Here is a 16,675-nt window from a genome sequence, read left to right as displayed (position 1 = left end):
AGCAATGCTAGAGAACTACACTTCAGGAATCATTTTTTTTATCCCCAACAACAGCATTTTATTCCTATTACTTGCCATAGGTACCAAGATGACTATTAAGGGTGTTATTTTGAGTTTAATGTTTGTAGGACATCTAACAAAAATTGACCCACTCAGATCTTAAACAAGAGTATAGACTCTAAAAAAGGTAGAGGTGACATCCACCAATTGTTGACAGATGTCCCATATCTTCCAAACTTGAAGTAGCCCTATCTATAGTCATCTTGGTCCATGGGTATGCACCCTAAATAGAAGCAATGACATTTCTGTTATTCTCCCTTAGGCCATTTGTGGAATCTTTGAATTATACAACAATACATTCAGACTATATAGAAATATACAGGTGACTATATTATTGGCTGCCTCTACAGGGCAGTAAATTTGTGTAGGCAGTGATCTGCTTTTCCTTACCAATACCGGTTGATGCTCAAGCAGTAGAACTTCTCAGGGGATAGCCCTTCCAACGTACGCGCAGCAGATAACTGCTATCATGAGATTCATGGGGTTGAGCCAGTGTTTTTGTGAGTGAGAAAAATGTCGTAATGTGCATATTGCGAACAAAATTGCTCGTGGACACAAAAGCCAAATGATCCAGTGAAGAGGATCAAGAAAGAACAACCTTGACTAGCATCCGTATTCCTAAGACCACCATTTTCCAAATCTAGTGTAGCAGAAGGAGCAGTGTTGTTCAACAGGGAACATTATCTACCACGTTTGCATCTGGAAGTTAATTTTCTCACCCTTAAAGATCGGGCACAGCAGTTTTGAACTAGGAACCATTGTTGACTTTCATCCAGGAGGATAGGGATGGGGTATGTGTAGCCAAATCCCTTTTCGTCTTACGAAAGTCAGGCGGTGCATCTGAACCGATATGTCAGAAGTCTAATCTTATGAGCTACACACACAGGAAAAGGTGCTCTATTTTTCAATATTGAAATTTGAAAAATGCCCTAACACCACTACTATTATACAGGAGTTCATACAGTTCATATTGGTCCTGCTTGGGCGCAGCACAGAGCTGGTGGTGCTGTTTGTTCTTTATGGCTGATAGCTGTTTGTGGATAATGTTAGTATTGAAGCTGTGTTTGTGTTAGTTCACCACCATCAACGGAAACATGCTTTACCAAATTCATCTCTCGGGTACAGTTCTTAAATTAATCTAATCCTTCACGTCTGGCAGAGCTCAAACTGTAGGCACGCCCCTTGTTCTCAACAGACCGGAAAATAAGTCTACCCTTTCCCTTTTCTTATTTCATCTTTACATGTGGCCCTTTGCATCATTATTGTTGAGCAAGGACCTGCAATTACATGTATGCAGATGACACTCTGCTCATTTTTAAACTCTCCCGGTCTACTCTATATAGAGCGGACAGTCTGATGTCCTTTGTTTGCTGTGCATGACCGCCTGTTTAAACTAAAAGATCAAAACAGAGGCCCTACCCAGTATCTTGGAAGAAACATCATAGGGTGCGGGTTCTATTCGTTTATTGTTTTTCAGAAACAAGCTTCCACTTTGTGAGTTTGTTTCTAAAGAATAAAAAAGTTTGGTGTACAGCCACCAAAAAGATGGCAGCCCAGCACCAAACTTTCAGTGTCTTCATTGGAGCCGCCGGGCCAAAACATGGCAGTCTTCTGTCCATCCGGATGGTGGACATAAAGTCCTCCGCCATCTTGATGGATTAAGTAAAGACAGCAAAGAGCTAAACCAGCCTCACAGCGTTTGCATATTTATTTCTTTTCCCTTGTCGATTACGAGTCTTTGTAGGTTTTGCCTGTTATATTCTCAGACAGCACCAAGCAACTCAGGGTACGTGGACTGAATAAGTATAAACAACTTAACATACCCAGTATATTCAGACTTCTGTTTTCTCTTACAAACTCCTGTCCATCACCAGCAGCAGGTGGAGGTGACAGGAGTGGATGGACAATAATGCTGTCCTTTTAAATGAAAATGATAATAAAGACTCAAGTGACTTTGGCCAGAGCCACTGTTTGCATCTGCACTGTTTCTTATAGCCTTCATGGACCATTTACCCTCGAGTACATGAGAAGCATTTTGCCATCACTGACATCACTCCATAATGCTTACCTGCTGCTCTTTTACTGAATAAAAATAAATTTACTGTGGCATGTACAGTTTACCTGGAGTAGGCCAAAACACAACCAGAAGAAAATTGACGCAAACCAACATTGTCATAAGCATGAATGTAATCGTAGTTTGCAAGAGCCCCCTGAATTCAGACTGAAGGACTCTTTAGTCAGGAGGACCTCACTTCTCTCTTTTCTAACACTGTTTGATCAGAGCTCCCATCAGTAACCAAAGCCCCCAGGTGTGCTCCAGGCTGTTTGTCACCCTTTGACGCATTCTCTGAGGATTGTGCCCACACATTGTGTCAATTAAGAATTTTGCTTCCCTGATTCAAACCTAGTTTATTCTGCAGTTAAAAATCAGTAAGAGCTCAACAGGCTGTTAAACTCTGCTTTGACTAGGATGACGTTAATATGGGATTGACCGGTCCGGTGGACAGCAGGTTCTATCGCACACTCCTGGAGGACGAGATGATACAAGACATTGTGGACACTGATGAGTACCTGGTGTCACACGAGGGATTCTGCAACCCTGAAACGGCTACAAACTACCGCAGTAGGATGCCCTCTGCAAAGGTAAGGAGTGGCCCCAAAACACAGCAAAACTAGATCCTTAAAGTGAGGCTGAATTATTAAACTACCATAGCTGGTTATTATATGGTAAGTTAAGCCAGTGCTGATAACTGATCCTAACTATCGCATCTCAGTAGCTTTCAAGGTGATGGGCAGTCTTAATATGCTTAGATGTAAGGAAAGCTCCTAAACTACCACTGGTAAAATGTCCTGCAGAAAGGTATGGGGTGGCCCAGCAACAACATAATGTTCTCAAAGGTAAGGAGCAGCCCTTAATCGGATGTATCTGAAGGTTATTCTGAAAGGTAAGGGGCAACCCCCTATTACTTCAGTATGTTCCAAGTTGAAGCCCAGTCTGATACTACAAGTGCATAAGGTGCTTATATGTAACGAGCAACCCAGATAATTCCATCCAAATCTCCTTTGCATAGGAAAGGAGCATTCCACAAACTACTATAGTTATGTATCTTGTAAGGTAAAGAGCTTGCACATCACAATCTAGTGTAACAGAAACTCATCTGCAAAGGTAAGGGGCGGTGCAAACCACAATAGCTCAGAAACTTTCATGGTAAAGGATGGGTTTAAGGTGCTGTAGTACGATGTCCTTAGATGTAGCTAGCACCCATAAACCACTGTAGCAGAATTCTTTCTACAAAGGTAAGTAGCACCCCCAAAACAGCAACACAATGTCCTCACAGTTCAGGAGCAGCCCCAATCCTACCATAGCTCAATAAATGTCAAGCGCTTCCCTCATAGTCCCACGGGTCAGTGTCCTTCAAGAGAATGTGCTACCTCCAGACTATTGTGGAAGATGTAACGGGAACAGTTTAGCTAGCCAATACATATTTTATGAACATTGCATTTGTTTCCTCTCCATCTATGTCCTACTTTTTTAAACAAATAATAACATGACTTGTCATCCATTTGTTGCTTATATATCTTGAAGATTGTCATGCTTCCCCTTAAGTCTGATCGTTCGTTCTGTTCCTTTATCCAGAGTGCTACCGACGCTCCCCCAGCAGACCAAGGGCTGACTGCAGAGTCTCCTGAGTGCCCGTATCTGGGCCTGGCTCTGTCGCAGACCTCTGAAGGTGCAGGTTCAGATGTATTTGCTGATGGAGATTACGTGACGAGTCCAACTGCCCTGCTGGGGCCCCCTCTACCACGAGAGAACAGCACCCTGCAGAGGTACAGCAAGGACCCTACCAGCCCTTTCAGCGATGAGACTGATGGGCTGGAAACTGATGGGGCTCCTTCCCTGCCATCTCGTAACCAGTCTCCAGGTATGAGTGCTCTGCCAGTCCTGCAGTTTATGGTCAAGTGGCCGATGACCGGTTGAACTAAGGGGCATATTTATACTTCTTTAGCGCCGCATTTGCGCCGCTTTTTGAGGCAAAAACGGCGCAAACTTACAAAATACAATTGTATTATGCAAGTTGGCGCTGTTTGTGCGTAAAAAAATGACGCAAATGCGGCGCTGAAAAAGTATAAATATTGGCCCAAGAGTCTTGTTATGCATGGCCAAATCCACCACACAAAGCATAATTAACAGAGGGGCATGGATAGGACACAAGAAGGGAAAGAGAAAAATGAGAGCGGAGAATGAAGGGGAAAACATGAGACTAAAAGAGAGAATAAACTACAGTCTTAGGGCTTGATTTTCAGTATGGACGGTGATCATTTCCTCCACTGCTGTGGCCAGGCTGCTGCACACCATTATTTTGAGACCTTTGCCAATCCTGCGGACATCTCTGTGCCTTCAGTAGAGGTGCTGCCACGGCGACTTCTTTGAAGACATTTAAAGTTTGCTTAGCGGCCACCTACTTATAGACGACTGCTCAGCAAACAATTTGGTTTGTCAGAACAAACTCCCGAAGCAAGTTTTTAAAAAAAAAAAAAAGAAACTTAAGGACCTCGTGAGTTTTCTCCCAGGGCGTGGGGCCATTTTTACATTTTTTGTGCATACCTGGCGGCCCTTAAGTGTGGAAAAAAAACACATCAGACTAGATGTGGCTGGTCTGATGTACCTACATTGACAGCCCGATTGGTGTAGAGTTTCCACTGGCACAGCCAGCGGGGGTACTACGGTTGAAAAAATGATAGTCCGCCCAACTCAAATAGAGGGTCAATTTGGCAGGTAGGGTACTCATTTTTGACAAGTGCCCTGTCTGTCAAACTCAAAATGAGGTCCTTAATTCTGCATCATCATCTTTAGATTTAAATATTTAGGGCCTGATTACAACTTTGGAGGAGGTGTTAATCCGTCCCAAATGTGACGGATATACCACCAGCCGTATTACGAGTTCCATAGGATATAATGGACTCGTAATACGGATGGTGGTATATCCGTCACTTTACCGTCACTTTTGGGACGGATTAACACCTCCTCCAAAGTTGTAATCAGGCCCTTAGTCTTTCAAACGGAATTAGTAATAGCTTTCTTTCCTATAATAGGGCCTGATTCTAACCCAACCCTAAATACACTTGTTCTGTAATGTCAAAGTGTCCTTTTGTACTTAACTCGGGGTAAAGCCAGAGCTGCATCAAGCTGCTCTGGCCTAAGTGGAGCAATGGCAGTAGTGGCCACGAGAGGTATTAGAAGGAGCACAACAAATCTTCCTTATTAGTAGTGCCCTATCCTCTCACAAGCAACAATAGAAAATGATAACTTGAAGAGGAAAGACACTACCGCAGTGTCTCGGGAATATTCACTAGAGAATGCATGGCCATTCCACACCTGCCACATACTCCCAAAACACAGTGCAGCATTCTAATACATGCTCTAATAAGTCGTAATAATGTTACACTACTCACAGGTTTCTGTGTTATTGGACTCGAGAACAAAGGGCAGATTCATCTTACTGATATAGCTATATCTCACTCACACTCAGTCATGGGCACTTGTTGACTTTTTTTTTTTATGTACCCACTTTCCCTATTGCAATTTCCAAAATACTTATCATCTGATGCTTTCGAAGAAAAAGGTAACTCTTTAGCAGCATTTTAATGTGTGAAGGCTCACTCTTACTGAAAGCAATCAAAACCTCAACAGCTGGATCACTGAATGTGCTGACATCCTGGTTCCCCTCAAGCACAACCAAATGGCAAGAGTCCTAACACAGACCAGTTGTTACACAGAGGGACTCAGACTGAAGAAATACCAATGATCGCAATTGGCGTGTAAATGAAGAACTAGTTAAGACACCACAGAAAAGACATTTGCAATTAGCTCTAAGACACTACGACCAGACGATATGGAACACCAAACTCACAGCTGTTGCAGATTGCATCGACGCCAGCACTAACAGCAGCAAGGAAAGCTTTGCCATCATCAAAGATTTCACAGTGCCTCCTGTCACCTCCACCAACATCACCACCTCACAAGACTTTTGCAATGAGCTCTTGGAATTCCTCAAAATCACCTCCATGTACAGCATCTCTGACCCTCAACCAGAACCCATCACCATTCCATCACAGCCGAAGAACAACTTCTTACTTTGTGACCTGTTGAAATCGCTGCTACCATAAAGGCCATTCATTCAGGGACCTCATCTTACCCTTGCCCCCACTAGGTCTTCATCAAAGGACTCCTACTGATCATCGAAGCACCCATCCTCAATGCCTCCATCAACTCAGCCACGTTCCTGGATACCTGTAAACATCCTACCATCATGATCCAGCTCAAGAAACCATCTACTGACCCAGCCACACTTTCTAACTACAGACCGATGTACCTCCTACCATACATGGGAAAGGTCTTAGAGAAACTAATCAACAGATGTCTCACCAACCACCTCAGCAACCACCAGCTCCTCGACACCATGCAGCACGAATTTAGGCCCCACAAGAGTCCATAAACAACAATTATTGTGCCACAGATGACAGCTGCATGATCTTTGACAGAAGCTTCTCCTTAACGAATGAAACACAAGCTGTCAGCCTGGCACCTTACTCATCGGAAGTCCGCAAACTCATTTGTGAAGTGCCACAAGGTTCATTGCTCAGACCCACCAACCTCAACGCATACATGATCCCTCAGGCTAACCTCATCCACGCATATGATATCAACATTGTCTCCTACGCTGATGAGATACAACTCATGCTCTCCCGCTCTGATAACACCCCTAGCACAAGAAACATGTTCACCGCCTGCATGACCAAAGTCACTAACTGTTCCAATCTGAACACTGACCTCATAGAAATAGTGATCTTTGGCAAGTCCATGAGACTCCAAGTGGTGGCTGGTCGAACCTGGACCCACACCCAGCACCCACACTAGAAACCTTGGAATAATCATCAACAGCAAACTGAACATGATCACACAAGTCAATACCATCTCTGCATCCAGCTTCCACACCCTGAAGATGCTGAAGACAATTTTCAAATGGCTCCCAAACAACACCACAAAAACTGTCACTCACTCCCTAGTCACCAGCAAATTGGACTATAGGAAAACCCTGTTCACCAGGATCACCAAGCAACTCACTAGAAAACTACAAACCATCCAGAACTCACATCACACCACACCACCGGGAGCTCCACTGCCTCCTGCTACACATACTTCTCACACACATTCAAAGCACCACACAACATAGGCCTAACCTACCTGAACAGTTGCATCTTCTTCCACCAACCACCCAGACACCTCGACTCCGCAGGACTCCTGCTTACACACATCCCACGCATACATATAACCAGATCAGGAGAATGGGCGTTCCCTTACATCGGTCTTAAAGCATGTAATGGCCTCCCACTCCACATCAGAGCCTCCTCCTCTCTTTAATTCTGCAAGAAGCCGAAGACCCGGCTTTTCAGTTAACCAACCTAGCATGGGCATGGTTAGCCAGACACACCTACTGGGCACCCAGGTACCCTCACTGGATGAAAACGCGCTTTACAAATACACATAATATAGCATAACTCTTCTCGCCTTAAAAACATAGGAGGTATTAGTACAGGATGGGGTCAGCCAGGTCCAGCAAGTGAATTCCAGAGGTGTAGGTAAGTTAAAAGTGTGTTCAATACTTGAATTTCAAAACAATCAAACACAATAGGCCATTTGGGTGAACCCATTAAGGTTATGAACCATCAACCAAATTGCTTTTAATACCCTCTTTTCTTTATCTTTTCAGAATATGTGAACCAGCATGAAGCAGTGGCACTGTTTCCAGGTCGATATCAAAAACCCTCTGTGTCAACCCTGGAGAAGCAGAAGGGACTGCTTGGTAAAAATGGCCTTGTTAGGGAGCCCAGGGATATCGTTCCTTTGGGATTCAGCAGTGCTATGGACAACCCTGAGTACCTGATCCCACATAGCCGACCCATGCCGAGCCCCCAGGCACAGGCGTTTGACAACCTATACTATTGGGACCAGGAACCTGTCACCAAGGGCAATCGAGATGATGGTGCCGCCGCCAATGGGTTCACCACACCCACAGCAGAGAATCCAGAGTACCTTGGACTGGCTGAGTCCCTCAGCTTTCCAAATGATGTCTCTACTTAAGGACAAAATGACGCCTGGTGGTATTTCCTTAAAGCTAACGTGAGGTTTAACAAAGTATTCAGAATGCAACGGCAGCTTGAATGTGTAGCATAACACTATGTACTTCTGTACATTCTCTACCAAGCTTGGAGCACTACAAGGGCCCATGGTGGAACAGGACATTTCTTCAAATGCCTCAAAGCTCACTAAGTGGTGTGGCAAGGTGGAGTGGCTTCTGTGTTTGTTGCGGAGTGGCTCCCCTTTTTTTTTCTCTTTTAACTTTGATGCTAGTAGTCTCACTAGCACAGGCCAGTCTTGAAAGTCTTTGGCTGTGGAATGGAGGTTTGTGATTGCATGGGTTCACTCCGATCTATGTGGGCATTTTGCAGCAAGCCAAGAGCAAAAACATAGACTTGGGCATTGCACTTTAATACTCCAGTTATTTTGGATATCTCAGAATGGGGGCAATTAGCAAATCCATTTGTGAATTACGCGACAAGTGATCCAAGAAGTACATCCAGCTTAGCAGGGAAAAAGGGCTCAGACTAAAATCTTGTAGGGAGTAAAAATGCAGTCCTCTGCCTCCCCTTCATGCTCAGGGAGGAGGGATTGTAGCCTTTTGAGAGCCTTTGGTAAAGGGTGTCAATAGTTAAGCGTGATAGTGCCAATCACTGGTGATGTTAAAGTTCCCAATCACCACTGGCTGCGGGGCTATTGACATAAAGTAAGGCGCTAGTGATCCTTTCTGCGGAGCTACTATCCGGGATGTAGAGAACTCAAAACATGCTTGAATCATAGAGACTTTAAAAAGTACCTTGACTTCTGGACCCAACTTTCACTGGGATCCAGTCCACCAACGATTTATGACACAAAGTGCCTTCTGATGACCACGCGTTCTCCAGCCCGAGCCAGACAGGTTAGTCTGGTACCCTGAGAGACACCCACATAGGGAGATGGGTAGGAGGGGGGTGTGCACAAGGCTCGTCGAAGCACCCATGGGAATGATGAGGGATTAGCTCTTCGGCACACGAAGTGGAGCATCTCAATGTGGCACAGGAATTGGGGTCAGGCAAAAGAAGAAGAGGTGCCCAGGCAGTGGATGGCTGCATTGTTTAATTGAGCAAGGCTCAGGCCAGTATTTAAATTTGTAAGAGGAAAATACTGACCGAGGCTATTTGGAGGGAAAGGTTCTGTAAAGAGACTGTATTTTTTAAGGGAATGTATGTAACTTTTTAATTTTCAGGGGCAACGTGAGCTATTCGAGTAAGTATCGTTTGCAATTTTAAAGTAGTTGTAAATTTCCTTTAGCACTCAAAATTCTTTCCATGCACTCTCTGAATAATTGAGTGGACAAGTCACATCTCACATAGTGGGGTATTAAGCCCTGATCACAACAACAACGCTAATTTTAATTCAAAAACGCACATAATTAACACATCCCTCATTCCAAGATCTGCAAATTACTGCACCTTCTGTTAATAGTAACAGTGGTTATGCAGTTTGCACCCAGTATTAGCACAAAAGTTATAAGCAGGGTGTTATTGTCCCAGTAACTACGGTTTCTGACGGGGGCCTACTCAAACTAACCCAGAGTGAAGTCACCTTTGCGCACCATATGTACACGCTTTAGGCGTGACAGTGTGGTGTATGGTGCAGGAAGCAGTGGCTGTATCTTCTGTATTTTGACATAGATACACTTTGAAATACTGGAGACACAGTTGCCTAATTCCGGACGCTAAATATCGGCTGCATCTCATTTCCAATTTATAGTTGGTAAGGAGGTCAACCTTTTGGCAAGAATACCCATAGAGATCCTGAAACCACTAGCCTATCTACATTTAGATAATGTTAAAAAGAAGCCTGCCAAAATAACTTTAATTGGCTTAGTTGCTATGACGGTCTTGGTTGGTGAGTCTGCTTGGGTCAAATGCAGCTGCCACTGGCAAACCAGGATGAAATATTCAAGAACTCCATCCAAGTAAAGCATCTTTCTAATCCTCCCTAAAATAACTTTGAACGCTCTTGCCTGCAAGTTAATGTTAAAGGACAACACTACAAACACCACAACCTTGCATACACTTGAACAATATTGTACTGAAAATCAAACTCATCCAGTAAGTTTTAACTTGCTCTAGATATCTAGTACTCTTTCAAGTATTAACAGTAATAAACTAATTACACCAAGAGGACAAACATAACACTCTAAGTCTAATCAGAAAGTGTGCCGAAATGGCTTAGAAACCTAAAACTCTTACAGATCAATAAATAAATCAAAGAGACTGGACCAAATCTTGGATGTGTCTTCCAGTGCTACACACAATATGTGACTCTATTGATAGGACATGTTGAATGAATGATCCATAGGGCCATAGTTCTGAATAGTTCAATTCTAATTTCATCCGTGCCACCTGCATGCACAAGCACCGGACACAGGGACCTGTAAAGTGGCATGGCAGAATCTATAACCCATTTGTTTAAAGGTTGTGTTAGCTCAGTGTCCACCCCCATTGCAGACTTTATCTGGTGTTACAGCACTTTACATAAAACACGATGTTAAGTGCAAACTAAAAACAATCCAACATAAAAACCAAAACAACACACAACAGACCTGACTACCACTCTCAATCATGCATTAAGATCTTACACTGGCAATTGTGGCTGCCAATTGATGTTGTGGGAGTTGGATAGAAATATGCCAAGTAAGACCTCTATTTACTCTACCTGAATAAGAGACCACACGCCAACATTATTTTCACAAGCAGTGGATGGATAGATAATAATTAACAGCATCAATATCTACAATATCTACATAGCATCCTCAAAATGAGAATAGTACACAAGACATAATGCAGCTAAAAGAGCCAGAGACGCCATCCTCTCTAAACCCGCTTCCTTCATTTTCGCTACAACAGTGCCTAAAATCAGTTCACTCTAAAAGTGGGCTTCACAGAGACTCTCATCTTGTCTCCAGCTTCACTTATCAATCACTATTATCATGTATTTTTTGTCTTAACGTTTCCGTCCAAACAGTTCATGTCAGCACTGGATAGCAATCAGACAAAAGGCCATCCCTAACAGTGGTCCAGTAATACCGGACATCTCTAACTATTAATACGTTTTTTTCATACATCACTGATTACTGCTGTCTGGACAACAGATGCTTCTATTAATGAACCCAATGGTAAATATTTTGTCGATTTCAGAAGATGAAATGACTGACTTGGCCGACTGGGATTTTAATCCATCTGTAAAATACAGAGTCAACCCGCATTTTAGCATCGATCATTTAATTTACTTTAAACTGTGCATACTAAACTCTTAGCAAAGATAAACAAAAAAATAAACATCTTCACAGCTAACAACACATTTGTACATCCAAGATTTGGCAAGAATGTTACCTCCTGGCTTCCATCATGGTAGAACGAAAAAGATTTCTCCACTCAATCCCAATAATTGTCTATGATAAGCCATCACCAGTAGGCCTGGGTGGAACTCGCCTCCACGGAATACCACGAAGTTACACAAAAACACCACGAGAGTCAGCGGATTTCTGCTAGCGGGCAGAATCGGGCACGTTGTGCTGATTTTTATTGCCGGAAGCCTCTTTCACTCTGTAAAATCAGCGTGCATGGCACCACGGGGCGCTCCAGAGGGTACTACTTCTTTCTGCCGCTCCAGTAGATTTTCTACTTGAGTGGCAGCTTTCTCAGCGTGAACGGTCACGACCTGCTGCGACTGCCCGCTTTGAGAAATCTAGCTGGGAAGCGTTCTAGCATCTAAAAATCATGCTAGAGAACTCAAATTCTTGCTTGCCAACTTAACGTTGGTGAGCCGCGTGTGAGATAAAACTCCACCACGCCACGGTTGGCAGAGTTTAGCTGGAACACGGGCAAAATGCCGCAAACTCTGCCGGCGAAGCAGAATTTTCGCCCACCCCTAACCACCAGGGCCACTGGAAGTATGAAGCAAGGGAAGACCAAATTATGTGGTAGGGTTTACTCAATTATGTGGTAAGAAAGTGCAAATTATGCTCCATAATGCTGTTTATATTGTGATAGTTCATAATTATACCATCTTTACGCACTTAACATTCTCTGGACACCTTATAAGTACTACTTTAACACCAAAATACAGCAATACGCAACCGAAAGGTGAATAGTCAATATTTGGAAAGTGCTTTCTGATGCACAGCAACACCTGATGCCATATTTTTAGTAACTTTTGACCAGTTTGTTCCGTTTAAAGTAGTAACAAACTTTTTGGGTTGAAATCTGCCAGTTATGCAACATATGGTGAATTATGCAACAAATTCATATTTATGCAAAAAACGCAGCAGCAGCATAATCACATAGTTTCAGTGGTCTTGGACGTCACCAAGTGTGGATTCTGATAAATGTGTCAAAAGTTTTCTATACAGTTACTGAGAACCACATAAGTAGGAAAAATTCTGCATTGGTGTTCTTTCTTATTTTTTCATCATAACTTCTCCAAAAGTATTATGTTCTGCATAGTACTTGCGGTTTCTGCCCTTTTCTCTGTACTCTTAATTGAGCCTTAAGCCAACCAAGACCGTGTTAATGGAAAGCAGCATTAGATTCCAGTCCTCAGGCGAAGATTCTGGGACTTGGGACAGATAAAAAATGATAATGCGTGAATCACCCACAAACTGTAGACAAACCCTTAGTACAGTGGTTCCCAACCTGTGCTCCGGTGACCCCTGCAGGGTCCGCGAAGCCTCCTCTGGGGGTCCCGGACTGCTGAGAAAATTAAATAACACTTACAGATTCCCCAGCTTTCAGAAATGACTCAGTAGGGGGTCCCTGGATTCCAATAATGATTCAGCGGGGGGTCCCCTGGTTCCAGTATTGATAAAGTGGGAGTCCACAGAAGTCAAAAGGTTGGGAACCACTGCCTTAGTATACAAAAAATACATATAAAAGACATAGGGGGTCATTCTGACCCTGGCGGCCGGTGACCGCGAGGGTCACCGACCACGGGAGCACCGCCAACAGGCTGGTGGTGCTCCCGAGGGCATTCTGACCGCGGCGGTTCAGCCGCGGCCAGAAAGGGTAAACCGGCGGTCTCCCGCCGGTTTACCACTGCCCTTGTGAATCCTCCATGGCTGCGGAGCGCGCTCCGCAGCCATGGGGATTCTGACACCCCCTACCGCCATCCTGTTCCTGGTGGGTTTCCCGCCAGGAACAGGATGGCGGTAGGGGGTGCCGCGGGGCCCCTGGGGGCCCCTGCAGTGCCCATGCCCATGGCATGGGCACTGCAGGGGCCCCCGTAAGAGGGCCCCGCAAAGTATTTCAGTGTCTGCTAAGCAGACACTGAAATATGTGACGGGTGCAACTGCACCCGTCGCACCCCTGCAACTACGCCGGCTCAGAATCCTCGTTGCAGGGGCATTTCCTCTGGGCCGGCGGGCGCTCTTTTGGAGAGCGCCCGCCGGCCCAGAGGAAATGTCTGAATGGCCGCCGCGGTCTTTTGACCGCGGTGCGGTCATTCAGCGGCGGTACCTTGGCGGACGGCCTCCGCCGTCCGCCAAGGTCAAAATGACCCCCATAAAGTGCTCTTGGTGTACTAAATGATGGGTGTGAGCAACTATTTAATCAAAGTTTGAGTCCCCCAAAAATACAGTCTGTAGGTTCTACAGCTGTAATAAGTCTGGTAAATTCAGGCATTTCACACCATTTTTAAGTCATTTGTCATGACTACCAGCAGAGGATCGGCTCACTGTGAAAGCCGCAAAATCGGTACATAAAACAATTGTATTCTGAGCTTCCAAAACAAAGGCAGAAAGACATGATTGTTACCTGCTTGGTAAAATAACAGAAATCATTTTACTGGCTCTGGCTGTTAACATATTAATGTATTAAGAATGGAATGGTTTAGCATGGAGGTGAGGGGATAACAGATCTGAAGTGCTTCCTCACCAAACCTGACCTGGGACTGCAAGTTACCTACCGAAGGCATGAGTCTTCCAAATTCTCCCATGTTCAGAAAATATATTCTTATTCTGGATTGTGACAGCGTAGTATTTGAACTGTAATTTAACTGTAGCGCAAAGGTAATGGGCGCAAGAAAAAGCAATTACAGTCTATAATTGTTACCAATTTTGAAAAGTGTTTCAGGGTATAAAGCAGGAAAAACACAGTAAGAGAGTAAAACTGCAGGACCCGGCTGGGGTATCAGCTAAAGATGTTGAAGAAAGAGACAAGTGCCTGCGGTTTCAAACCAATACAACTGATACACTGGTGGGGAAATATTTTGCACTTTGTTCAGAATAAATTTGCCTAAATATGTACATAACAAAGACTGTAAATGAGCCGCTGGCGTGTAGACCTGTGGATTCTCCCTCTCCACTGTTGTTCTCCGACCTCCTTGCAGATCAGGCCTTTCCCCACTTGATTCCTCCTCTCTCCAGTAGCTGTCTGTACTTCCCTGTAACATCCTCTGCTGTGTTTACCCCTCAAATCCATCATTCCTATGCCATACCCTCTCCTGTATCTTCAGTCAATGTGGTCTCTCCTCTATTGATCCTTTCCCTACCCAGTGCATCCCTCTCCTTATCCCCTGTGGTCATCTTCTCTCCTCAGTCGATGACTCTTCTCCCCATTGGAATCCTCTTCTCCTCTGTTGTCCCCGCTTCCAGTGGATACCTCCACTCTGCTGGTTACTTTTGTGGCCCACTCCAGTTGGATTCTCCTCTGAACCTCTGCAGTGCTAATTAGACAATGCATCCCCTGGAAACTTCTCAAAAGGCCCTTCCTCTCACTGGTTACAGTCCACTTGTCTCAGGCTACAGCCTACCTGAACCTAGCTACCTCTGGATACAGCTTGTCTGCATCTGAGTATAATAAGCCTGTTTCTGTATACAGCACACCTGTTTTTGGGTTCAGCAACCGTAACCCCATCTATGGCTTCATATGCTGCTCTCTTGCTGCATTTCACCAGTCTCTATATACCACCCACCTGCCTATTACAGCCTGCATATCTCTGCTTACAGTGCATTCTTCCCTTTATATAGGCTGCCTGCTTCTGGTTGCAGTCCACCTGCATGTGAGCAGGTTCTGCCTGTCTCTGGATGCATTTCAGTTGCTTTGATTGCAGCTGGTTTGCCCCAATGTACAGGCCTACTTCTGGGTGCAGCCACAAAATCCTGTTTTCAGTTACTGCCTCTGGCAACAGTAGTTCTCAGTGTTTTGAACAAACCAAGAGTGGGGTTTTTCAGGTTTCTTTGTTGAGACCCTGCGGCCTTGGTAGGATTAGGACACTGTGCTGCACAGGCTTCCATTGCACGTCCTGTGTCACTGGATCCCTGCCAGAGTTTCCGGATATTGATGAAAGATAAATTTACAGACAATTAATTTAGATGTAACCTATTTATGTAGTATATGATTATCCTGTAACTCTGGCCTGGATCCGGTCCTACCGGACTTACAATGATGTTGTCTGCCGTACTGGAACAGTATGAGTGACTGTGATGTTAATAATAGCCGGTCTCTGCTGAAGACTGTTTTACATATGTTGACTTATAATAGTTTTTAACACACACCTTTCTTGTGCCTTCTCTAATAAGTCTCCTAGCCAGATAGAATTTAGAGCCTCTGCTCAGTGCCGTTTTGAGAAGCCCACTAGTGCAAGAAGCCTACTAGTGCATCAAAGGAACCTTTGCTGGGACATCCCTTGTTCGAGGCTCGAAAAGGAAGTGGCTGTAGATGGCAGCAGCGTTTGCTGCCTGGGTTCTCATTGATGAATTGACCCAGGGCCCTTTCTCCTAAGATACTGAGGCCCATATTTATACTTTTTTAGCGCCTTTGCGTCATTTGTTGACGCAAAAGGAGCGCAAACTTACAAAATACAATTGTATTTTGTAAGTTTGCGCCGATTTTGCATCAAAAAACGACTTCAATGCGGTGCTAAAAAAAGTATAAATATGGGCCTAAGTCTGGTTTCTCCCCCTTCCACAATGTGTAGCACAATGATTTCCACTCTTGTTTCCCCTCTTCATATCCGTCCAGCAGCCTTGAATCGCCTCCCTCTGTATCTCTCTACCATAATGAGTGTCCTCCAGCAAACGTGTCAGCCCCCAAATGCTGCTAATTCTCCACACCATCAGTGATTGGTTCCCACCCTCTCCATTTCGGTGTCCTGCCGGGCACCCCTCTACTAATCTGCTTGCTTCAACTTTAGGTACTCATTTTCCAATCTGCGGTTTACTTATGAATACCAGTCCTGGATTACTGCCTTCTTCTCTCTGTAAACTTTACTTGAACCCCATTCATCTACTCCCAGAATGTCTGCACTCTATTAGCGACCCTCGCTGAGCACTTTTCACTGTACCTCTTAACCCACCATCCCTACCCACTCCTTATCGGTACCCATGCCAGTCCTAGTTCTTCCTCTAGAGCTCACCTGTGCAGACCAGCTGAGATCCCTGCTCCACCCTGTTTTATTTCCAGTGTGTTCCAATTTTTAAAACTGACTTGT

General features: G+C 44.5%; 1 protein-coding gene across 1 annotated transcript in view; it reads left to right on the top strand.

The window, feature by feature from the left end:
* Positions 1-11,544, top strand: part of ERBB2 (erb-b2 receptor tyrosine kinase 2) — a 245,972-nt gene extending 234,428 nt beyond the window's left edge. The window contains exons 25-27 of the mRNA XM_069237437.1: positions 2,530-2,703; positions 3,698-3,983; positions 7,833-11,544. Coding sequence (XP_069093538.1) covers positions 2,530-2,703; positions 3,698-3,983; positions 7,833-8,203 — 831 coding nt within the window. The 3' untranslated portion in view covers positions 8,204-11,544. The remainder of the gene's footprint in view (positions 1-2,529; positions 2,704-3,697; positions 3,984-7,832) is intronic.
* Positions 11,545-16,675: the final 5,131 nt, after the last annotated feature.

The sequence above is a fragment of the Pleurodeles waltl genome, chromosome 6, assembly GCF_031143425.1.
Source record: "Pleurodeles waltl isolate 20211129_DDA chromosome 6, aPleWal1.hap1.20221129, whole genome shotgun sequence".
NCBI classification, from domain to species: domain Eukaryota; kingdom Metazoa; phylum Chordata; class Amphibia; order Caudata; family Salamandridae; genus Pleurodeles; species Pleurodeles waltl.
This window is presented reverse-complemented; position numbering and strand designations above follow the sequence as displayed.